At 42.2% G+C, this 26,468-nt stretch overlaps 1 protein-coding gene across 1 annotated transcript; it reads right to left on the reverse strand.

The window, feature by feature from the left end:
• Nucleotides 1–8,448: 8,448 nt before the first annotated feature.
• LOC123725373 (gastrula zinc finger protein XlCGF17.1-like) lies at nt 8,449–23,456 on the reverse strand. Its single transcript, XM_045690496.1, has 2 exons — nt 22,925–23,456; nt 8,449–9,744 (listed from the first exon to the last, which is right to left on the reverse strand). The coding sequence occupies exons 1-2, from the start codon at nt 23,238–23,240 to the stop codon at nt 8,993–8,995; spliced, it is 1,068 nt and encodes a 355-aa protein (XP_045546452.1). The 5' UTR covers nt 23,241–23,456; the 3' UTR covers nt 8,449–8,992.
• Between the last annotated feature and the right edge of the window lie 3,012 nt (nt 23,457–26,468).

Here is a 26,468-nt window from a genome sequence, read left to right on the forward strand (position 1 = left end):
CTAATAGTAGTAATCTGTTATTCAATGTGTTTTTATGGGCTAATAGCAGTACGGACTATCTGTTATTCAATGTGTTTTTATGGGCTAATAACAGTAAGGACTATCTGTTATTCAATGTGTTTCTATGGGCTAATAGCATTAAGGACTATCTGTTATTCAATGTGTTTCTATGGGATAATAGCCGTAAGGCCTATCTGTTATTCAATGTGTTTCTATGGGCTAATAGCAGTAATCTGTTATTCAATGTGTTTCTATGGGCTAATAGCAGTAATCTGTTATTCAATGTGTTTCTATGGGCTAATATCAGTAATCTGTTATTCAATGTGTTTCTATGGGCTAATAGCAGTAATCTGTTATTCAATGTGTTTCTATGGGCTAATAGCAGTAATCTGTTATTCAATGTGTTTCTATGGGCTAATAGCAGTAATCTGTTATTCAATGTGTTTATTTGGGCTAATAGCAGTAAGGTCTATCTGTTATTCAATGTGTTTCTATGGGCTTATAGCAGTAAGGACTGTCTTTTATTGGCTAATAGCAGTAAGGACTATCTGTTATTCAATGTGTTTCCATGGGCTAATAGCAGTAAGGAATATCTGTTATTCAATGTGTTTCTATGGGCTAATAGCAGTAATCTGTTATTCAATGTGTTTCTATGGGCTAATAGCAGTAATCTGTTATTCAATGTGTTTCTATGGGCTAATAGCAGTAATCTGTTATTCAATGTGTTTATTTGGGCTAATAGCAGTAAGGACTATCTGTTATTCAATGTTTTTCTATGGGCTAATAGCAGTAAGGACTATCTGTTATTCAATGTGTTTATATGGGCTAATGGCAGTAATCTGTTATTCAATGTGTTTCTATGGGCTAATAGCAGTACGGACTATCTATTATTCAATGTGTTTCTATGGGATAATAGCAGTAAGGCCTATCTGTTATTCAATGTGTTTCTATTGGATAATAGCAGTAAGGCCTATCTGTTATTCAATGTGTTTCTATGGGCTAATATCAGTAATCTGTTATTCAATGTGTTTCTATGGGCTAATAGCAGTAATCTGTTATTCAATGTGTTTCTATGGGCTAATAGCAGTAATCTGTTATTCAATGTGTTTCTATGGGCTAATAGCAGTAATCTGTTATTCAATGTGTTTCTATGGGCTAATAGCAGTAATCTGTTTTTCAATGTGTTTATTTGGGCTAATAGCAGTAAGGACTATCTGTTATTCAATGTGTTTCTATGGGCTAATAGCAGTAAGGACTATCTGTTATTCAATGTGTTTATATGGGCTAATGGCAGTAATCTGTTATTCAATGTGTTTCTATGGGCTAATAGCAGTACGGACTATCTATTATTCAATGTGTTTCTATGGGATTATAGCAGTAAGGCCTATCTGTTATTCAATGTGTTTCTATGGGATAATAGCAGTAAGGCCTATCTGTTATTCAATGTGTTTCTATGGGCTAATAGCAGTAATCTGTTATTCAATGTGTTTCTATGGGCTAATAGCAGTAATCTGTTATTCAATGTGTTTCTATGGGCTAATATCAGTAATCTGTTATTCAATGTGTTTCTATGGGCTAATAGCAGTAATCTGTTATTCAATGTGTTTCTATGGGCTAATAGCAGTAATCTGTTATTCAATGTGTTTCTATGGGCTAATAGCAGTAATCTGTTATTCAATGTGTTTCTATGGGCTAATAGCAGTAATCTGTTATTCAATGTGTTTATTTGGGCTAATAGCAGTAAGGACTATCTGTTATTCAATGTGTTTCTATGGGCTAATAGCAGTAAGGACTGTCTTTTATTGGCTAATAGCAGTAAGGACTATCTGTTATTCAATGTGTTTCTATGGGCTAATAGCAGTAAGGACTATCTGTTATTCAATGTGTTTCTATGGGCTAATAGCAGTAAGGACTATCTGTTATTCAATGTGTTTCTATGGGCTAATAGCAGTAAGGACTATCTGTTATTCAATGTGTTTCTATGGGCTAATAGCAGTAATCTGTTATTCAATGTGTTTCTATGGGCTAATAGCAGTAATCTGTTATTCAATGTGTTTCTATGGGCTAATGGCAGTAATCTGTTATTCAATGTGTTTCTATGGGCTAATAGTAGTAATCTGTTATTCAATGTGTTTTTATGGGCTAATAGCAGTACGGACTATCTGTTATTCAATGTGTTTTTATGGGCTAATAACAGTAAGGACTATCTGTTATTCAATGTGTTTCTATGGGCTAATAGCATTAAGGACTATCTGTTATTCAATGTGTTTCTATGGGATAATAGCCGTAAGGCCTATCTGTTATTCAATGTGTTTCTATGGGCTAATAGCAGTAATCTGTTATTCAATGTGTTTCTATGGGCTAATAGCAGTAATCTGTTATTCAATGTGTTTCTATGGGCTAATATCAGTAATCTGTTATTCAATGTGTTTCTATGGGCTAATAGCAGTAATCTGTTATTCAATGTGTTTCTATGGGCTAATAGCAGTAATCTGTTATTCAATGTGTTTCTATGGGCTAATAGCAGTAATCTGTTATTCAATGTGTTTATTTGGGCTAATAGCAGTAAGGACTATCTGTTATTCAATGTGTTTCTATGGGCTTATAGCAGTAAGGACTGTCTTTTATTGGCTAATAGCAGTAAGGACTATCTGTTATTCAATGTGTTTCCATGGGCTAATAGCAGTAAGGAATATCTGTTATTCAATGTGTTTCTATGGGCTAATAGCAGTAATCTGTTATTCAATGTGTTTCTATGGGCTAATAGCAGTAATCTGTTATTCAATGTGTTTCTATGGGCTAATAGCAGTAAGGACTATCTGTTATTCAATGTGTTTCTATTGGCTAATAGCAGTGAGGACTATCTGTTATTCAATGTGTTTCTATGGGCTAATAGCAGTAATCTGTTATTCAATGTGTTTCTATGGGCTAATAGCAGTAAGGACTATCTGTTATTCAATGTGTTTCTATGGGCTAATAGCAGTAATCTGTTATTCAATGTGTTTCTATGGGCTAATAGCAGTAATCTGTTATTCAATGTGTTTCTATGGGCTAATAGCAGTAATCTGTTATTCAATGTGTTTCTATGGGCTAATAGCAGTAAGGCCCCAACAATTTTTTCTCCATCAAATATTTTTTTTTATGTATTTTTGGGGATACTTCAAGGAGTCTTAAAATTACAGAATCAAAAAAAGCTAAATGATCCTTGGTATGACCTTCTCGAAACAGTTCCATATAGCTTCCACGTTGTTCCTTATTTTCCGTAGAATGCATAGCCCCTCGTTGATTATCCCTTACTGATGTAAAGGGGGGAGAGATAGATTATTATTAGGAGGCAGGGAAAACCCAGTTTTGATGATGTCTGATATCATCAAAATAAATCAACATCAGAAGATTTTTTTTTTTTTTCTGAAGTTTTTTTTGACCTGATTAAGTACAATTCCATTGGACATTAATGTAATGGAAATGTTTAATTTATATTCCTAAAACTTAAGTTGAAAATTATGCTGTCGTTGCTTCCTTTTTGACAAGACATTTTGATAAATACCCCCGTGTCAAAACACACTTTTAACGTGTCCACAGGGCTGGGTTAAGAAATTGCTGCTCAAACTACAGTATACCTGTAACGGCTGTCGTCGGATTTAGACCAAAATGCAGCGGGGAAATGTGCACTCATCTTCTTTATTATTATAATCGGACAAGAAGGAGAACCAAAATAAACACGTACACAAAGAAACCACAACAACTATTCACATGCTGGTAAGTGTCACGTCCTGGCCAGTATAAGGGTTAATTGTCATTTTAGTTTGGTCAGGACGTGGCAGAGGGTATTTGTTTTATGTGGTTCAGGGTGGTGTGTTAGTTAGGAGGGCGTTTGATTTATTATTTCCGGGTTTTGAGTTATGGTCTATGTTGATGATTTTCTATGTGTAGTCTGGTGGATCTGGTTCTATGTTGAGTTAATTGGGGTGGACTTCCAATTGAAGGCAGCTGTGTGGTGTTGCCTTTGATTGGAAGTCCTATATTAGTTGGGTGTGTTTGTCTGTGTATTTGTGGGAGATTGTTCCGTGTTTAGTGTGTGTAAACCTAACAGGACTGTCAGTGTATCGTGCGTTCGTTTTTGTTATTTTGTATGTTCGTTTTGGAATTTATTAAAAGTTCAAAATGAGCAATCTCAACTCTGCTGCATATTGGTCCTCATTTTCCGATGATGATTTCGCCATATCGTCCTCCGACGAAGAAATCCCTGACAGTAAGGCTATACACAGAACAATCTCCCACAAAGCACTCAACAAAGACATACGTGTGTATATATAGGACTCTCAATCAGAGGCAACTAGAAAACACCTGCCTCCAATTGAGAGTCCAACCCCAATTAACAAAACATAGAAATACAAAAGACTAGACAGAACATAGAAATACACTAACATAGAACAGTGCCCAAAAACCCCCGGAATACATAAATCAAATACCCTACTAAACAAACCACCACCCCGAACCACATAAAACAAATACCCTCTGCTACGTTCTGACCAAACTACAATAACAAATAACCCCTATTACTGGTCAGGGCGTGACAATACCTGTAAGGCATACTGGTAACTACCAGTATGCCTTAACTACCATACTGGTAACTACCAAAATAAAGGAAACACTTGAGTAAACAAGGGATACAAAGTATTCGTTATGGTGTTGGGGGTTGCATTTTCCTGGCATGATTTATGTCCACATAATCTATACCAAAGTGCATTGAAGCTGTTCTGGCAGCTTGTGGTGGCCCAATACCCTTTTTTAAAGACACTTTTTACGTTGGTGTTTCCTTTATTTTTGGCAGATACCTGTATGCGCTTGTGATAAAACTTAATCCACAGCTAAATTGTTTTCTAAACTATTGATCCTTTGCTTGCCTCATTTTTCTCTCTGGTGTATATTGAACATTGAGAGTGGTCTCCTGTGGTTGGATAAAAAACAATTATTATAATAATACAAAATGTATGTATACAAGTATTCAGACCCCTTTTGACTTTTCCCACATTTTATTACCTTACAGCCTTATTCTAAAAAAATATACATTTTCCCATCATCAATCTACACACAATACCCCATAATGACATAACAATAAACCATCATGAAAAAGCAAAAAAACGTTTTTTTGAAATTGTTGGAAATGTATAAAAAAATTAAATAAAGGAAATATTACATTTACATAAAGTATTCAGACCCTTTACTCAGTACTTTGTTGAAGCACCTTTGGCAGTGATTACAGCCTCTAGTCTTCTTGGGTATGATGCCACAAGCTTGGCACACCTGTATTTGGGGAGTTTCTCCCGTTCTTCTCTGCAGATTCTCTCAAACTCTGTCAGGTTGAATGGGGAGCGTTGCTGCACAGCTATTTTCAGGTCTCTCCAGAGATGTTCGATCAAGTTCAAGTCCGGGTTCTGGCTGGGCCACTCAAGGACATTCAGAGACTTGTCCAAAAGCCAATCCTGTGTTGTCTTGACTGTGTGCTTAGGGTCGTTGTCCTGTTGGAAGGTGAACCTTCGCCCCAGTCTGAGGTCCTGAGCACTCTAGAGCAGGTTTTCATCAAGGATCTCGCTGTACTTTGCTCCGTTCATCGTTCCCTTGATCCTGACTAGTCTCCCAGTCCCTGCCCCTGAAAAACATCCCCACAGCATGATGCTGCCACCACCATGCTTCACCGTAGGGATGGTGCCTGGTTTCTTCCAGTCGTGACACTTGGCATTCAGGCCAAAGAGTTAAATCTTGGTTTAATCAGACCAGAGAATCTTATTTATCATGGTCTGAGTCCTTCAGGTGCCTTTTGGCAAACTCCAAGCGGGCTGTTATGTGCCTTTTACTGAGGAGTGGCTTCCGTCACCTCCTTGACCAAGGCCCTTCTCCGCGGGTTTGGCCTTCAAGGAAGAGTCTTGGGGGTTCCATTCAAGAATGATGGAGGCCACTGTGTTCTTGGGGACCTTCAATGCTGCAGAAATGTTTAAGTACCCTTCCCCAGATCTGTGCCTCGACACAATCCTGTCTTGGAGCTCTACAGACAATTCCTTCGATCTCATGGCTTGGTTTTGGCTCTGACATGCACAGTCAACTGTGGGACCTTGTATAGACAAGTGTGTGTGCCTTTCCAAATCATGTCTAATCAATTGAATTTTCCACAGGTGGACTTCAATCAAGTTGTAAAACATCTCAAGGATGATCAGTGGAAACAGGATACATCTGAGCTCAATTTCGAGTCTTATAGCAAAGGGTCCTAATACTAATGTAAATAAGGTTTTTCTATTTTTAATACATTTGCAAACATTTCTAAAAACCTGTTGTCGCTTTGTCATTATGGGGTATTGTGATGTCAATATGGGGTATTGTGATGTCATTATGGGGTATTGTGATGTCATTATGGGGTATTGTGATGTCATTATGGGGTATTGTGTGTAGGTTGATGAGTGAAAAAAAACAATTGAAACGATTTTAGAATAAGGCTGTAACGTAACGAAATGTAGAAAAAGTCAAAGGGGTCTGAATACTTTCCCGAATGCACTGGGGGCAGTACTCAGTGACATCACTTCCACTTCCTGAAACAGGAAGTACAAATGTACTGTATATATAGGGGCAGTAGTCAGTGACATCACTTCCTGAAACAGGAGGTACAAATGTACTGTATATATAGGGGCAGTAGCCAGTGACATCACTTCCTGAAACAGGAAGTACAAATGTACATAGAGCCATGACTACACTCTATTTCACATCAGGTAATTTATACAGGTAGAATCACATTTTAAAAACAGATACAAATACACCTTATGGAACAGTGGGGACTGTGAAGAGACACACACACAGGTACAGACACACACTTACATTGTAATATTGTTGTATGGTGGTATTATACATTATGTATTGTAGATATGCAGTGGTGTAATAATGTTATATGATGTATTGTTTTATATGTAATGTTAAGTGCCTTAATGTGTTTGGACCCCAGGAAGAGTAGCTGCTGCCTTGGCAGGAACTAATGGGGATCCATTACATTTTACATTTTAGTCATTTAGCAGACGCTCTTATCCAGAGCGACTTACAGTAGTGAATGCATACATTTCATTTTTTTCATTCCATACATTTTTTTTTTTTTTCGTACTTGGCCCCCCGTGGGAATCGAACCCACAACCCTGGCGTTGCAAACACCATGCTCTACCAACTGAGCTAATAAACAAATATAAAGAGTAGCTGCTGCCTTGGCAGGAACTAATGGGGATCCATAATAAACCCCAGGAAGAGTAGCTGCTGCCTTGGCGGGAACTAATGGGGATCCATAATAAACCCCAGGAAGAGTAGCTGCTGCCTTGGCAGGAACTAATGGGGATCCATAATAAACCCCAGGAAGAGTAGCTGCTGACTTGGCAGGAACTAATGGGGATCCATAATAAACCCCAGGAAGAGTAGATGCTGACTTGGCAGGAACTAATGGGGATCCATAATAAACCCCAGGAAGAGTAGCTGCTGACTTGGCAGGAACTAATGGGGATCCATAATAAACCCCAGGAAGAGTAGCTGCTGACTTGGCAGGAACTAATGGGGATCCATAATAAACCCCAGGAAGAGTAGCTGCTGCCTTGGCAGGAACTAATGGGGATCCATAATAAACCCCAGGAAGAGTAGATGCTGTCTTGGCAGGAACTAATGGGGATCCATAATAAACCCCAGGAAGAGTAGCTGCTGACTTGGCAGGAACTAATGGGGATCCATAATAAACCCCAGGAAGAGTAGCTGCTGACTTGGCAGGAACTAATGGGGATCCATAATAAACCCCAGGAAGAGTAGCTGCTGCCTTGGCAGGAACTAATGGGGATCCATAATAAACCCCAGGAAGAGTAGATGCTGACTTGGCAGGAACTAATGGGGATCCATAATAAACCCCAGGAAGAGTAGATGCTGACTTGGCAGGAACTAATGGGGATCCATAATAAACTCCAGGAAGAGTAGCTGCTGCCTTGGCAGGAACTAATGGGGATCCTTAATAAACCCCAGGAAGAGTAGCTTCTGCCTTGGCAGGAACTAATGGGGATCCATAATAAACCCAGCAACCCCATAATGCACTGTAATGAACGTCTACTATTTGCGTTCCACGTTTGATTTTTATTCTGATAAAAATAAGTTGTATTAAATCAAATGCTTTTTTTTTTTACAATCAGCATCTGTGTTTTCTTTCTCTGACATGAATAATAATATATAATAATAATATAATATATAATACATCTGGTAACATTGATGAGCATAGCAAGTGAATGTTCTTCATGTCAACAACTGTTATCAGAGAGGTCATCACATTTTCATACACCTTTAGTTTGAAGACTAGTACACAAATTAATTCAATGAAACAAAACAACTAAAATTGACTAGTTTTTTTTTCTTTTTCTCAAGGTTAGAATCAAGAAATACACATTTAAAAAAAAAAATCTATTTAATAAAATCTACAACTTTCCAAGTCATATCATGAACATCTGAGGGGGGGTCATACTTGTATTCAATCAAATCCAAATCCATAATGAAAATAAAAATACACATTTTAAAATTATAAATCTGATTTTAGACATGGATCATTTCTTGAGAGGAAAACAACTAAAGTAGGCCTATTTTATTTTAGTAATATTTTTATACAAACATGATTTCACATGGCATCAACAACATTCTCATAGTGGAACATAGGAAAGGCTTTTCTCCTGTGTGTTCCCCTCAGGTGTTTTCAGGCATCAACAACATTCTCAGTCAAAAAACTTGACAGAAAACAGCATCTATATTGTCCTGTGTCCTAGAAAATGTCTTTCCACAATTAGGTTCCCTAACTGACTGTACCTCATTCCACACTGGGAATCTATTCCACCAGTCCAAAGCCTCGAACCGGGATCTCTAGTGGCACAGCTAAGACTACGATGCAGTGCCTTAGACCACTGCGCCACTCGCGAGGCCGTATTTTCTGATTGTTTAATCAGAGATCTTTTACCAGAGTATCTCTTGCCACATTGATTTCTCTCCTGTGTGTCCGCTGGTGTATAATCAGACTGCTAGATGTAACAAAACTCTTCCCACATTGAGCACAGCTATAAGGTTTCTCTCCTGTGTGTGTTCTCCGGTGTATAGTCAGACGGCTAGAAGTAACAAAACTCTTCCCACATTGATCACAGCTATAAGGTTTCTCTCCTGTGTGTGTTCTCTGGTGCACTATCAGGCAGCTTGAGTGAGTAAAACTCTTCCCACATTGATCACAGCTATAAGGTTTCTCTACTGTGTGTGTTCTCTGGTGTGATTTTAAATGTCCTGACTTAAGAAAATGCTTTCCGCAGTCAGAGCAGTGGTACGGTTTCTCTCCTGTGTGCGTTCTCTGGTGTATAGTCAACTGGCTAGATGTTGTGAAACTCTTCCCACATTGATTACAGCTATAAGGTTTTTCTCCTGTGTGGATTCTCTCATGTCTTTTAAGATCTGCCGAAGAGGTAAATCTCTTCCCACAGTCAGAGCAGTGGTAAGGTTTCTCTCCTGTGTGAATTCTCAGGTGTACTTTTAGTGAATCTGATCTTGAGTAACTCTTCCCACAGTCAGGGCAGTGGTGAGATTTCTTCCCTGTGGGTCTCTGCTGGGGTTTCTTGAGGATTTCTGATCTGGAGAGACTCTTCTCTGCCTCGTCAGCATCATGATGTTGTTGAGGCTCCCCAGAGGATCCACTATAGTCCCGTCTCTCTCCTGTGTGAACAACAAAGTAAGACAGATGGTTAAAGTCCCACAACAGCGGTAATCCACTGTTTATTTGAGGTAAAAGGTGATGCCCAGAGCAGGAAGTTGTACAACAATTGACGTCTGAAATTAATGTTTAAAATGTTTTTGCAAACTTATTTCACAATTGTCTTAATATGACAGTCGAGTGTGCAATAATAGCTATATTTTGTTTAAAAACAATTCCACTTTGTAGTAAAAGTGATGATTGTAGTTAGTGGTAACTAGAAATTGTAGGCGAGAAATAAGTTATTGAAGTTGTTGAAATCCTAAGCAGTGTGCCAGACGACTTATGGTCTGTGTTTGCTAAAATAGCTGCACGAAAGCAATGTGCCCGCAATTCGGTTGTAGAAACTCCTCCATGCTAATGAGGAAACCGTTAGTTACGGATGTAGTAAAGCATTTCACTGTAAGGTCTATAGCTGTTGTATTCGGCGCACGTGACAAATAAACTTTGATTTGATAGTAAACTCAGCAAAAAAAAGAAACGTCCCCTTTTCAGGACCCTGTCTTTCAAAGATAATTCGTAAAAATCCAAATAACTTCACAGATCTTCATTGTAAAGGGTTTAAACACTGTTTCCCATGCTTGTTGAATGAACCACAATTAATGAACATGCACCTGTGGAACGGTCGTTAAGACACTAACAGCTTACAGACGGCAGGCAACTTAGGACACTAAAAGAGGCCTTTCTACTGACTCTGAAAAACACCAAAAGAAAGATGCCCAGGGTCCCTGCTCATCTGCGTGAACGTGCCTTAGGCATGCTGCAAGGAGGCATGAGGATTGCAGATGTGGCCAGGGCAATAAATGGCAATGTCCTTACTGTGAGAGACTACAGGGAGACAGGACGGACAGCTGATCGTCTTCGCAGTGGCAGACCACGTGTAACAACACCTGCACAGGATCGGTACATCCGAACATCACACCTGCGGGACAGGTACAGGATGGCAACAACAACTGCCCGAGTTACACCAGGAATGCACAATCCCTCCATCAGTGCTCAGACTGTCCGCGATAGGCTGAGAGAGGCTGGACTGAGGGCTTGTAGGCCTGTTGTAAGGGAGGTCCTCACCAGACATCACCGGCAACGACGTCGCCTATGGGCACAAACCCACCGTCGCTGGACCAGACAGGACTGGCAAAACGTGCTCTTCACTGACGAGTCGCGGTTTTGTCTCACCAGGGGTGATGGTCAGATTCACGTTTATCATCGAAGGAATGAGTGTTACACCGAGGCCTGTACTCTGGAGCGGGATCGATTTGGAGGTGGAGGGTCCGTCATGGTCTGGGGCGGTGTGTCACAGCATCATCGGACTGAGCTTGTTGTCATTGCAGGCAATCTCAACGCTGTGCGTTAAAGGGAAGACATCCTCCTCCCTCATGTGGTACCCTTCCTGCAGGCTCATCCTGACATGACCCTCCAGCATGACAATGCCACCAGCAATACTGCTTGTTTTGTGCGTGATTTCCTGCAAGACAGGAATGTCAGTGTTCTGCCATGGCCAGCGAAGAGCCCGGATCTCAATCCCATTGAGCACGTCTGGGACCTGTTGGATCGGAGGGTGAGGACTAGGGCCATCCCCCCCAGAAATGTCAGGGAACTTGCAGGTGCCTTGGTGGAAGAACTGGCAAATCGGGTGCAGTCCATGAGGAGGAGATGCACTGCAGTACTTAATGCAGCTGGTGGCCACACCAGATACTGACTGTTACTTTTGATTTTGACCCCCCCCTTTGTTCAGGGACACATTATTCCATTTCTGTTAGTCACATGTCTGTGGAACTTGTTCAGTTTATGTCTCAGTTGTTGAATCTTGTTATGTTCATACAAATATTTACACATGTTAAGTTTGCTGAAAATAAACGCAGTTGACAGTGAGAGGACGTTTATTTTATATATAGGAGTTTATATCTGCATTATCTACTAATTCACAATGTATTCTGAATATTACAGCACAAGATCAGGAGTGCTTCTCAAGGAAACTCACATTAAGCTCTGTGTCTATTCACTAATTCACCACCATGGGGGAAAACTCAGGGGAGTTCTCATAGGCTGACAGCTAATATAGCCTCCATTTACAGGTTGCTTATAAGTGCATTTCACATTTTACTTTTGGATAATCATTTATTTATTTAACCTTTATTTAACTAGGCAAGTCAGTTAAGGAAAAATTCGTATTTACAATGACGGCCTACCGGGGAACAGTGAGTTAACTGCCTTATTCAGGGGCAGAACGACAGATTTCTTTTTTACCATGTCAGCTCGAGGATTCGATCTAGCAACCTTTCGGTCACTGGCCCCCACGCTCTAACCACTAGGCTACCTGCCGCCTCAATTGTAAGGCTTATTTAAATGTCCCGCTTAATATAATGTTTGTGTCATCGTTGCAAATCAACTGCTTTATACTTTTTTTTAAAACACTTCAAAATCAGTAAAATTCTATTTGGCTGGCTTTTCCATCAGCGTTAGTTTCAAGTGTCAATGTCACGTGGACAAGTACAGTGAAATGACTCTCTCTCAGCTCTAAACCCAACAATGCAATAATCAATAACAATGCAATAATCAATAACAATGCAATAACAATGAAATAACAATGCAATAAATCAACAACAATGCAATAAATCAACAACAATGCAATAAATCAACAACAATGCAATAATCAACCACAATGCAATAATCAACCACAATGTAATAATCAATAACAATGCAATAATCAATAACAATGCAATACATCAATAATCAATAACAATGCAATAATCATCAACAATGCAATAATCAACAACAATGTAATAATCAATAACAATGCAATAATCAATAACAATGCAATACATCAATAATCAATAACAATGCAATAATCATCAACAATGCAATAATCAACAACAATGTAATAATCAATAACAATGTAATAATCAACAACAATGCAATAATCAATAACAATGCAATAATCAATAACAATGTAATAATCAATAACAATGCAATAAATCAATAACAATGCAATAAATCAATAACAATGTAATAATCAACAACAATGTAATAATCAACAACAATGTAATAATCAATAACAATGCAATAATCAATAACAATGTAATAATCAATAACAATGCAATAAATCAATAACAATGTAATAATCAATAACAATGCAATAAATCAATAACAATGTAATAATCAACAACAATGTAATAATCAATAACAATGTAATAAATCAATAACAATGCAATAAATCAATAACAATGTAATAATCAACAACAATGCAATAAATCAATAATCAATAACAATGTAATATTCAACAATGTAATAATCAATAACAATGCAATACATCAATAACAATGTAATAATCAATAACAATGCAATAATCAATAACAATGCAATAATCAATAACAATGTAATAATCAATAACAATGCAATAATGCAATAATCAATAACAATGCAATAATCAATAACAATGTAATAATCAATAACAATGCAATAACAATGTAATAATCAATAACAATGCAATAACAATGCAATACATCAACAACAATGTAATAATCAACAACAATGCAATAATCAACAACATTATAATAATCAACAACAATGTAATAATCAATAACAATGTAATAATCAATAACAATATAATACTAGAAAATAAGGTAGAATAAAAACCCAACAGATATAAGAAGACATTAAGTCAGTCAGTAGATATGTATAGGGGGAAGGTGTATATATCCTGTCAGTGTGTAGAGTCCTGTCAGTGTGTAGAGTCCTGTCAGTGTATAGAGTCCTGTCAGTGTGTAGAGCCCTGTCAGTGTGCGTAGAGCCCTGTCAGTGTGCGTAGAGTCCTGTCAGAGTGCGTAGAGCCCTGTCAGAGTGCGTAGAGCCCTGTCAGAGTGCGTAGAGTCCTGTCAGTGTGCGTAGAGTCCTGTCAGTGTGCGTAGAGTCCTGTCAGTGTGTGTAGAGTCCTGTCAGTGTTTGGAGTCCTGTCAGAGTGCGTAGAGTCCTGTCAGAGTGCGTAGAGTCCTGTCAGAGTGTAGAGTCCTGTCAGAGTGCGTAGAGCCCTGTCAGAGTGCGTAGAGTCCTGTCAGAGTGTGTAGAGTCCTGTCAGAGTGTGTAGAGCCCTGTCAGAGTGTATAGAGTCCTGTCAGAGTGTGTAGAGTCCTGTCAGTGTCTAGAGTCCTGTCAGAGTGTGTAGAGTCCTGTCAGAGTCTGTAGAGCCCTGTCAGAGTGTGTAGAGTCCTGTCAGAGTGCGTAGAGTCCTGTCAGAGTGTGTAGAGTCCTGTCAGAGTGTGTAGAGTCCTGTCAGAGTGTGTAGAGTCCTGTCAGCGTGTAGAGTCCTGTCAGCGTGTAGAGTCCTGTCAGCGTGTAGAGTCCTGTCAGTGTGTAGGGTCCTGTCAGTGTGTAGAGTCCTGTCAGAGTCCTGTCAGTGTGCAGAGTCCTGTCAGAGTCCTGTCAGTGTGCAGAGTCCTGTCAGTGTGCAGAGTCCTGTCAGTGTGTAGAGTCCTGTCAGTGTGTAGAGTCCTGTCAGTGTGTAGGGTCCTGTCAGTGTGTAGAGTCCTCTCAGTGTGTAGAGTCCTGTCAGCGTGTAGGGTCCTGTCAGTGTGTAGGGTCCTGTCAGAGTCCTGTCAGTGTGCAGAGTCCTGTCAGAGTCCTGTCAGTGTGCAGAGTCCTGTCAGTGTGCAGAGTCCTGTCAGTGTGCAGAGTCCTGTCAGTGTGCGTAGAGCCCTGTCAGTGTGCGTAGAGCCCTGTCAGTGTGCGTAGAGTCCTGTCAGAGTGCGTAGAGCCCTGTCAGAGTGCGTAGAGCCCTGTCAGAGTGCGTAGAGCCCTGTCAGAGTGCGTAGAGTCCTGTCAGAGTGCGTAGAGTCCTGTCAGTGTGCGTAGAGTCCTGTCAGTGTGTGTAGAGTCCTGTCAGAGTGCGTAGAGTCCTGTCAGAGTGCGTAGAGTCCTGTCAGAGTGCGTAGAGTCCTGTCAGTGTGTAGAGTCCTGTCAGTGTGTAGAGTCCTGTCAGAGTGCGTAGAGTCCTGTCAGAGTGCGTAGAGTCCTGTCAGAGTGTAGAGTCCTGTCAGAGTGCGTAGAGCCCTGTCAGAGTGCGTAGAGTCCTGTCAGAGTGTGTAGAGTCCTGTCAGAGTGTGTAGAGTCCTGTCAGAGTGTGTAGAGTCCTGTCAGAGTGTGTAGAGTCCTGTCAGTGTCTAGAGTCCTGTCAGAGTGTGTAGAGTCCTGTCAGAGTCTGTAGAGCCCTGTCAGAGTGTGTAGAGTCCTGTCAGAGTGCGTAGAGTCCTGTCAGAGTGTGTAGAGTCCTGTCAGAGTGTGTAGAGTCCTGTCAGAGTGTGTAGAGTCCTGTCAGCGTGTAGAGTCCTGTCAGCGTGTAGAGTCCTGTCAGTGTGTAGGGTCCTGTCAGTGTGTAGAGTCCTGTCAGAGTCCTGTCAGTGTGCAGAGTCCTGTCAGAGTCCTGTCAGTGTGCAGAGTCCTGTCAGTGTGCAGAGTCCTGTCAGTGTGTAGAGTCCTGTCAGTGTGTAGAGTCCTGTCAGTGTGTAGAGTCCTGTCAGTGTGTAGGGTCCTGTCAGTGTGTAGAGTCCTGTCAGTGTGTAGAGTCCTGTCAGCGTGTAGGGTCCTGTCAGTGTGTAGGGTCCTGTCAGTGTGTAGAGTCCTGTCAGAGTCCTGTCAGTGTGCAGAGTCCTGTCAGAGTCCTGTCAGTGTGCAGAGTCCTGTCAGTGTGCAGAGTCCTGTCAGTGTGTAGAGTCCTGTCAGTGTGTAGAGTCCTGTCAGGAGAGCCATCGTGTTTGGCTGTTCAGTCAGGCTAAGCTCTTTCATCATTATTGTGTAGAGTCCTGTCAGTGTGTAGGGTCCTGTCAGTGTGTAGAGTCCTGTCAGTGTGTAGAGTCCTGTCAGTGTGTAGAGTCCTGTCAGTGTGTAGAGTCCTGTCAGCGTGTAGGGTCCTGTCAGTGTGTAGGGTCCTGTCAGTGTGTAGAGTCCTGTCAGAGTCCTGTCAGTGTGCAGAGTCCTGTCAGAGTCCTGTCAGTGTGTAGAGTCCTGTCAGTGTGTAGAGTCCTGTCAGCGTGTAGGGTCCTGTCAGTGTGTAGGGTCCTGTCAGTGTGTAGAGTCCTGTCAGAGTCCTGTCAGTGTGCAGAGTCCTGTCAGTGTGCAGAGTCCTGTCAGTGGGTAGAGTCCTGTCAGTGTGTAGAGTCCTGTCAGTGTGTAGAGTCCTGTCAGAGTGGGCCTGTCAGGTGTGTAGAGTCCTGTCAGAGTGCAGAGTCCTGTCAGTGTGTAGAGTCCTGTCAGTGTGTAGAGTCCTGTCAGAGTGCGTAGAGTCCTGTCAGAGTGTAGAGTCCTGTCAGAGTGCGTAGAGCCCTGTCAGAGTGCGTAGAGTCCTGTCAGAGTGTGTAGAGTCCTGTCAGAGTGCGTAGAGCCCTGTCAGAGTGCGTAGAGCCCTGTCAGAGTGCGTAGAGTCCTGTCAGAGTGTGTAGAGTCCTGTCAGAGTGTGTAGAGTCCTGTCAGCGTGTAGGGTCCTGTCAGTGTGTAGAGTCCTGTCAGAGTCCTGTCAGTGTGCAGAGTCCTGTCAGAGTCCTGTCAGTGTGCAGAGTCCTGTCAGTGTGCAGAGTCCTGTCAGTGTGTAGAGTCCTGTCAGTGTGTAGAGTCCTGTCAGTGTGTAGGGTCCTGTCAGTGTGTAGGGTCCTGTCAGTGTGTAGAGTCCTGTCAGCGTGTAGGGTCCTGTCAGTGTGTAGGGTCCTGTCAGTGTGTAGAGTCCTGTCAGTGTGTAGGGTCCTGTCAGTGTGTAGAGTCCTGTCAGTGTGTAGGGTCCTGTCAGTGTGTAGAGTCCTGTCAGTGTGTAGAGTCCTGTCAGAGTCCTGTCAGTGTGCAGAGTCCTGTCAGAGTCCTGTCAGTGTGCAGAGTCCTGTCAGAGTCCTGTCAGTGTGCAGAGTCCTGTCAGTGTGTAGAGTCCTGTCAGAGTCCTGTCAGTGTGTAGAGTCCTGTCAGTGTGTAGAGTCCTGTCAGAGTCCTGTCAGTGTGTAGAGTCCTGTCAGAGTCCTGTCAGTGTGTAGAGTCCTGTCAGTGTGTAGAGTCCTGTCAGAGTCCTGTCAGTGTGTAGAGTCCTGTCAGTGTGTAGAGTCCTGTCAGAGTCCTGTCAGTGTGTAGAGTCCTGTCAGTGTGTAGGGTCCTTTCAGTGTGTAGGGTCCTGTCAGTGTGTAGGGTCCTGTCAGAGTGCGTAGAGTCCTGTCAGAGTGCGTAGAGTCCCGTCAGTGTGTAGAGTCCCGTCAGTGTGTAGAGTCCTGTCAGAGTGCGTAGAGCCCTGTCAGAGTGCGTAGAGCCCTGTCAGAGTGCGTAGAGCCCTGTCAGAGTGCGTAGAGCCCTGTCAGAGTGCGTAGAGTCCTGTCAGAGTGCGTAGAGCTCTGTCAGAGTGCGTAGAGCCCTGTCAGAGTGCGTAGAGCCCTGTCAGAGTGTGTAGAGTCCTGTCAGAGTGTGTAGAGTCCTGTCAGAGTGTGTAGAGTCCTGTCAGCGTGTAGAGTCCTGTCAGTGTGTAGGGTCCTGTCAGTGTGTAGAGTCCTGTCAGAGTCCTGTCAGAGTCCTGTCAGTGTGCAGAGTCCTGTCAGTGTGCAGAGTCCTGTCAGTGTGTAGAGTCCTGTCAGTGTGTAGAGTCCTGTCAGTGTGTAGGGTCCTGTCAGTGTGTAGGGTCCTGTCAGTGTGTAGAGTCCTGTCAGCGTGTAGGGTCCTGTCAGTGTGTAGGGTCCTGTCAGTGTGTAGAGTCCTGTCAGAGTCCTGTCAGTGTGCAGAGTCCTGTCAGAGTCCTGTCAGTGTGCAGAGTCCTGTCAGTGTGCAGAGTCCTGTCAGTGTGTAGAGTCCTGTCAGTGTGTAGAGTCCTGTCAGGAGAGCCATCGTGTTTGGCTGTTCAGTCAGGCTAAGCTCTTTCATCATTATTGTGTAGAGTCCTGTCAGTGTGTAGGGTCCTGTCAGTGTGTAGAGTCCTGTCAGTGTGTAGAGTCCTGTCAGTGTGTAGGGTCCTGTCAGTGTGTAGAGTCCTGTCAGTGTGTAGGGTCCTGTCAGAGTGTAGAGTCCTGTCAGTGTGTAGAGTCCTGTCAGAGTCCTGTCAGTGTGCAGAGTCCTGTCAGAGTCCTGTCAGTGTGCAGAGTCCTGTCAGTGTGTAGAGTCCTGTCAGAGTCCTGTCAGTGTGTAGAGTCCTGTCAGTGTGTAGAGTCCTGTCAGAGTCCTGTCAGTGTGTAGAGTCCTGTCAGTGTGTAGAGTCCTGTCAGAGTCCTGTCAGTGTGTAGAGTCCTGTCAGTGTGTAGAGTCCTGTCAGAGTCCTGTCAGTGTGTAGAGTCCTGTCAGTGTGTAGAGTCCTGTCAGAGTCCTGTCAGTGTGTAGAGTCCTGTCAGTGTGTAGAGTCCTGTCAGAGTCCTGTCAGTATGTAGGGTCCTGTCAGTGTGTAGAGTCCTGTCAGAGTCCTGTCAGTGTGTAGAGTCCTGTCAGTGTGTAGGGTCCTTTCAGTGTGTAGGGTCCTGTCAGTGTGTAGGGTCCTGTCAGTGTGTAGGGTCCTGTCAGTGTGTAGGGTCCTGTCAGTGTGTAGGGTCCTGTCAGAGTGCGTAGAGTCCTGTCAGAGTGCGTAGAGTCCCGTCAGTGTGTAGAGTCCTGTCAGTGTGTAGAGTCCTGTCAGAGTGCGTAGAGCCCTGTCAGAGTGCGTAGAGCCCTGTCAGAGTGCGTAGAGCCCTGTCAGAGTGCGTAGAGTCCTGTCAGAGTGTGTAGAGTCCTGTTAGAGTGTGTAGAGTCCTGTCAGAGTGTGTAGAGTCCTGTCAGAGTGTGTAGAGTCCTGTCAGAGTGTGTAGAGTCCTGTCAGTGTGTGTAGAGTCCTGCTTACATTGATTGCATAAAAAACAACATTTGAGAGTGCGCTGACCCTGGTGCTAGAGGGGGTACAGCTGGAGGTTGAATGTTTGAAGGGGTACAGGACTATAACACGTTTTACATTTATATTTACATTTTAGTCATTTAGCAGATGCTCTTATCCAGAGCGACTTACAGTAGTGAATGCATACATTTCATTTCATGCATTTTTTTTTTTTATACTGTCCCCCCGTGGGAATCGAACCCACAACCCTGGCGTTGCACACACCATGCTGGCGTTGCAAACACCATGCTCTACCAACTGAGCCACTAAGACGTTTGGGAACCACTGCTCTAGTCTAAATATGGCATGAATCCACCAAATGTAAACTTCTTCAACACTTTCAAAAAGGTACTTTTATTTTGAAGGCAAACCGCAAAGTCCACTATTGTGCCTAATCCTTATTGTGGCTAGCTTCACAACACATAACCCGGTCCGGTCGAGCCTCACTAGTCAGATGAAGCTAGCCCGGCTGCTTATAACTTTAGCTTTAGGGCAACAGGGTTAAGTAGCTGGCTAGCTATTTATTTTCATGAACTGAAGTTCAATTTCAATAGATGAACAACAAGTAGCTACCTAGCTAATAGTTACAAGGATTCCTAAATCATTGCTAAGAATAATGAAAAATGACTGCAGTTTCTACTGGTCATTGTTTTCAGACTGGTTGTGTTGGTGCTAGCTAGGTACCAGGCTAAAGCTAGCTACCCCAGAAGTTGTGGTCGAACAAATAATCCTTTATTACCAACGCGGTATTGTAAACACATGTTCGTGGCCGGTGTTTGCATGTTTGCAGACTTTTTTTTTGTACAGCTTTGACAGTGCTACTGATAGTAGTAGTGGTGGCGCTTGGCTTGAACGGGCAAATTCAGAACAAACAACATTCTATAATAGAACTGTGTTATACGACGTGTTAAATTAAAAGCTTATTTAACACGTTAAATAGTGTTATTGTCAAATAGTGTTATTTGACGTGTGTATCTTTTTTTGACACGCAAAGACCCAAACGGTGTTCCATAGTATGTCGTGAAGCTAATAGCAGTGACGCTATTACTGTGTAACTCTGGTAGGGCAACATTTGAAAAATAGCGCACTTGGTAGTGTGTACCGGTGCTCACATCTGTAAAATATCTCCTACTTGGTAGTGTTTACCGATGCTCGACCAGTTGGTCGAAAGACATCACCCACAACAGAGAACGGTTTATTATCAAGGGCAATGAATTCCATTATCTTGGCGTTAAATGTATGTCGCCTTTGAGTTGTCTCTCGCTGAAATGTTCTTCCTCTTTCAAATGACCGCTGGACTTGTAGACTGCTCGATCCACACAGCAGACATTGTGGGCTAGGTTAGGAATGCTGTGTTGCACGTGTAGCGCCAAAAAAACATTTACGTGGCGTCATTACGTCATGTACTTACGTTATAGAGGTAAGCACGTCATCTTTGACATCGGTTTTGCACATCGGCGTTAAACTAGACAATGGGCCGATACCGATGTTGCCATTTTTAGTTAATAATCGTCCGATTGCGATACGTTGACAGATATATCATCCCTACTTTATATCTTAATATCACACTCGCTCCAGCAGGCCCTCCAACATGCGCTCCAGCACGCCCTCCAGCACGCCCTCCAACACTCCCTCCAGCACGCGCTCCAGCACGCGCTCCAACACTCCCTCCAACACTCCCTCCAGCACGCCCTCCAACACTCCCTCCAGCACGCTCTCCAGCAGGCCCTCCAACACGCGCTCCAGCACTCCCTCCAGCAGGCCCTCCAGCACGCCCTCCACCACGCCCTCCAACACTCCCTCCAGCACGCCCTCCACCACGCCCTCCACCACGCCCTCCAGCAGGTATATCTCACGGGTCACCCCCAAAAAAGCCAATTCTTCCTTTGGCCGCCTCTCCTTCTCAGTTCTCTGCTGCCAATGACTGGAACGAACTGCAAAAAAAATAATCTCTGAAGCTGGAGACTCATATCTCCCTCACTAGCTTTAAGCACCAGCTGTCAGAGCAGCTCACAGATCACTGCACCTGTACATAGCCCATCTGTAAACAGCCCATCCAATCTACCTACCTCATCCCCATACTGTATTTATTTATCCTGCTTCTTTGCACCCCAGTATCTCTACTTGCACATTCATCTTCTGCACATTCTACCATTCCAGTATTTAATTGCTATATTGTAATTACTTCGCCAACATGGCCTATTTATTGCCTTACCTCCCTTATCTCACCTCATTAGCTTTAAGCACCAGCTGTCAGAGCAGCTCACAGATCACTGCACCTCTACATTGCCCATCTATAAATAGCCCAAACAACTACCTCTTCCCCTACTGTATTTATTTATTTTGCTCCTTTGCACCCCAGTATTTCTACTTTGCACACTCATCTACTGTCAAATCTACCATTCCAGTTTTTTACTTGCTATATTGTATTGACTTCGCCACCATGGACTTTTTTGCCTTTACCTCCCTTATCTCACCTCATTTGCTCACATTGTATATAGACTTATTTTTCTACTGTATTATTGACTGTATGTTTGTTTTACTCCATGTGTTGTTGTCGAACTGCTTTGCTTTATCTTGGCCAGGTCGCAGTTATAAATGAGAACTTGCTCATTTGCTCACATTGTATATAGACTTATTTTTCTACTGTATTATTGACTGTATGTTTGTTTTACTCCATGTGTTGTTGTCGAACTGCTTTGCTTTATCTTGGCCAGGTCGCAGTTATAAATGAGAACTTGTTCTCAACTATCCTACCTGGTTAAATAAAGGTGAAATAAAATAAATAAATAAAAACACATTGAATAACAAATAAAAAAAAAATGATTTATTATTAATGACTTATTAAACAGCTGTAACAAGACGTCCACCACAGGAAATCCTCACTGGCTACGTTATAGAAAGATCTATATATAGATAGCGATTGATTCTTATAGAATATAACTGATAAATGACTTAGTAAACAAAACATCAGGAAACACCGTCTCTTACCATGACAGACTGTCTCTCACCATGACAGACTGTTTCTCACCATGACAGACTGTCTCTCACCATGACAGACTGACCCTCACCATGACAGACTGTCTCTCACCATGACAGACTGTCTCTCACCATGACAGACTGTCTCTCACCATGACAGACTGTCTCTCACCATGACAGACTGTTTCTCACCATGACAGACTGTCTCTCACCATGACAGACTGACCCTCACCATGACAGACTGACCCTCACCATGACAGACTGTCTCTCACCATGACAGACTGTCTCTCACAATGACAGACTGTCTCTCACCATGACAGACTGTTTCTCACCATGACAGACTGACCCTCACCATGACAGACTGTCTCTCACCATGACAGACTGACCCTCACCATGACAGACTGTTTCTCACCATGACAGACTGACCCTCACCATGACAGACTGTCTCTCACCATGACAGACTGACCCTCACCATGACAGACTGTCTCTCACCATGACAGACTGTTTCTCACCATGACAGACTGACCCTTACCATGACAGACTGACCCTCACCATGACAGACTGTTTCTCACCATGACAGACTGACCCTTACCATGACAGACTGTCTCTTACCATGACAGACTGTCCCTCACCATGACAGACTGACCCTCACCATGACAGACTGTCTCTCACCATGACAGACTGACCCTCACCATGACAGACTGTCTCTCACCATGACAGACTGACCCTCACCATGACAGACTGACCCTCACCATGACAGACTGACCCTCACCATGACAGACTGTCTCTCACCATGACAGACTGTCTCTCACCATGACAGACTGTCTCTTACCATGACAGACTGACCCTGACCATGAAAGACTGTCTCTCACAATGACAGACTGACCCTCATTGATGTCAGTTGTTACATTTACATTACATTTTTGTCTATTAGCAGACGCTCTTATCCAGAGCGACTTACAGTAGTGAATGCATACATTTCATACATGTTTTTCCCATACTGGCCCCCCGTGGGAATCGAACCCACAACCCTGGCGTTGCAAACACCATTGCAAACACCATGCTCTACCAACTGAGCCACAGGGAGGCCAGTGTTAAATCCACTTCAAAAATCAGTACAGATTAAAAAGAGAAGAAGACAGGTTAAAGAAGGATTTTTTGTTAATAAAGCCTTGAGACATGGATTGTGTATGTGTGCCATGCAGAGGGTGGAATGGACAAGACAAAAGATTGAAGTTCCTTTGAACGGGGTATTGTAGTAGGTACCAGGAGCATGAGGCATTTATAGTGTGTGCTTCTGTTATTAAGACGTTACTTACTGGTGTTAATCAGTTCACCAACTTCCTCCTCCTCTTCTTCTTCTTCCAATATAATAGTTATCTCTCCTTCCTCTTCTTCTTTTACTTTAACATCTTCCTCGTCTTTCACTCTGAACGAGTCTTCCTCTTCTTTCACTGAAACGTCTTTCTCTTCTTCTTTCACTGTAACAGCCTCACCCTCTACTTCTTGTTTTACTGTAACATCCTCCTCTTCCTTCTCCTCTTTCACTACAACGTTCAGCCACAGACCCTCTTCCTCCGTCAAGCAGACCTCCTCCTCGTCGTCTTTAACAGGAGAGTAGCTTGGTGAGCTCATGGTCGGGGATGTTAGCTAGCTAGGCTAATGCTAACTTAACCAGCCCGCTAGCTGACTAATAACAACAACACTATATTACATTAAATCGGATAATTAACTAGACGACAGAAGTGGGTTTAAAACACAGTAGCTAATATACACTAAAGCGTCTAAAGAGCTTTATTGGTTCGGCTATTTTGTCTAGCAAGCTACCGAGGTGGCTGACTAACTGTTGCTGATGTTGAAAGAAGCGTTCCGTCCACTACATTATACGTCACACCAACAGCATTACCTTAAATTCCCAGACCGCCATCTGCTGACTGGAGTGGGTAACGCAGTTCAGTAAAATGTTTATTTAATTTTGATGCAAAAAATGAATCACTTTTAACGATGGTTTTTATTTTATTTCAATCATAATATTCTAACATTATATGAAACGATACATAAAGGGTAATTGATTTAAAATGGGCTTTATTAGCATGGAAACAAAGTTGAGAAGACAAAACAACAAAACAACAAACTGAAACATCTAAAATACCTTTCAAGTGTTATATTATCAGTGTTTTAGAAATGTGCAAATAGTTGTAGTACGAATAGTAGGTAGATAAATAAACAGATAAATATAGGTGGTGTTACACTGGGGGGAAATCAAGTAATTGTTCTGTTTGCTAACTTAGTTAGCTAGCTAGCTAAACAACTACTGAACCCCATATTGTGTGTTTGCTAACTTAGTTAGCTAGCTAGCTAAACAACTACTGAACCCCATATTGTGTATTAATGGCTAACATGCTACTGTGTTACAGTGGGGGGAAATCAAGTAATTGTTCTGTTTGCTAACTTAGTTAGCTAGCTAGTGTTGGGTTGCGTCAATCTAATCTGGTATTAGGATATAAACAAACCATGCAACTTAGTTTTGCAATGATTATTTAATTCATCTTTAAGTAAATAGTATGATAGTACAAATGGAAAATATGATGTTCATATATACGGGCTCACTGCACCACCTCGCAGGGTATACAGACAACTGAGTGTCACATCCTTTGTTCTTCTTTAAATACTCTGACAGAGATAGTTCCCGCTCACTGCTGGCCTGTCAGAGGGAGGATGAGCATGGTTTAAACTTACTCATCCTATCGTTGGCGTGCAGGCTGGTCCCAGCCTCGTGACGCACTTCCTGTACACTCTGAGCCTATTGACAACAGGCTCAGTTCTTGTTATTGTATTTCAATATCAATTGGTTTCTCATGTTACTCTAGTTTGTGAAACAGCCTTCTTCATGCCTCAACAGGTTTACCCCCTAATTAGCCACAGCTCAGCACTTAGTCACATACACGGTCCCTTAGGACATAATAATCACACAAGCATGTAGCTTAACAAAACAATAGAACATATTGATACATGTGCTGATGTAAAAAGATAATTATACCTTACACTAGCTAAACAACTATTGAACCCCATATTGTGTATTAATGGCTAACATACTACTGTGTTACAGTGTGGGGGAAATCAAGTAATTGTTCTGTTTGCTAACTTAGTTAGCTAGCTAGCTAAACAACTACTGAACCCCATATTGTGTATTAATGGCTAACATACTACTGTGTTACAGTGGGGGGGAAATCAAGTTTGTTCTTTTCTAATTAGTTAGCTAGCTAGCTAAACAACTACTGAACCCCATATTGTGTGTTTGCTACTTAGTTACTAGTAGCTCTGCCCCATTTTAATGCTAACATACTACTGTGTTACAGTGGTGGGGAAATCAAGTAATTGTTCTGTTTGCTAACTTAACTAACATATTCCTCTCAATTGTACATTTTTTGCTTGACTCGTTATAACTACTTACATCTGCTTCCCCCGTAATGTTTTTACAGCCATCTTTGCTGAAGAAAGCCACCAGGAACGACGGGTGGCTCGCGTCACAATTCATCATTGGAACCACTCGATACGATTGGTCATATAAAAACCTTGGGACCCAAATGCATAATGAGTGCTCTAACTCCCCCTTGTGGTGGTCTGGAGCAATGAAGCAGTGACGCTGGGTACCTCTAAGTCCCGCAGTGTAAGAGCCCAACTTTTAAAGGAGGAACCACTGCAGTGGCGGTTCTAGACCATTTCAACTGGGGGGGGGGGGGGGTGTACTGTTAGAGGGGGGCCCAGTTAAATTAGACGTTATTGTTGTCATATCATTTTCTTCACTGCCATTAGCAGGCAAAAGACCATGTTCATAATCATTCGTGTTCCGCCTTGCCACTGTCTAATAATGGATGTAAAAAAAAAAAGAACGATAGCAAAAATTTGTTAAGTAAAAATTATTTCATACTCCACATTTAGGGGGGGCCACAAGGGGGTCCAAAATTGTTGTCACAGGGGCGCTGCCCCTCCACCACCACCCCAGAACCGCTAGTGCCTACCAAGGTACGAAGGTGCCTACCAAATCACATTATCTGGTGTAACAATCTGTGGTTAAATCACATTATCTGGAGTAACAATCTGTGGTTAAATCACATTATCTGGTGTAACAATCTGTGGTTAAATCACATTATCTGGAGTAACAATCTGTGGTTAAATCACATTATCTGGAGTAACAATCTGTGGTTAAATCACATTATCTGGTGTAACAATCTGTGTTTAAATCACATTATCTGGAGTAACAACCTGTGGTTAAATCACATTATCTGGTGTAACAATCTGTAGCTACAGGTCTCTACACCTGAGACACACTCTGAACTGAACTACACCGTTCATACTATTTTTTTTTGGGGGGGGGTACTTTACCATATAACATTCTTGTTGAATACCCAGTTCTCTTGAGTTAGCCTTAAATAGTGTACACTCCCCTGTATGTTAGAATTTGACAAATAAACAAACATTCTTTGGATATGGGAACGTCTAGCATCTGTTTGATTCTACAGAGCCCTGTACAGCTGATATAAATATCTTCTGTGAATCAAGAAAGGCAGATTAATAAAACGTATCCATATTTATTGTTACGGTGGTTCTAGAACATATCCATATTTATGTTACGGTGGTTCTAGAACATATCCATATTTATGTTACGGTGGTTCTAGAACATATCCATATTTATGCATTAGCATCGAACTGCCCCCGCGATATGCAACTTTTTAGGGAAGTTAGAAACCAATACACACAGGCAGTTAGAAACGCCAAGGCTAGCTTTTTCAAACAGAAATTCGCTTCGTGCAACTCCAACTCTAAAAAGTTCTGGGACATTGTAAATTCCATGGAGAATAA

Source organism: Salmo salar, chromosome ssa12 (genome assembly GCF_905237065.1).
Source record: "Salmo salar chromosome ssa12, Ssal_v3.1, whole genome shotgun sequence".
NCBI classification, from domain to species: domain Eukaryota; kingdom Metazoa; phylum Chordata; class Actinopteri; order Salmoniformes; family Salmonidae; genus Salmo; species Salmo salar.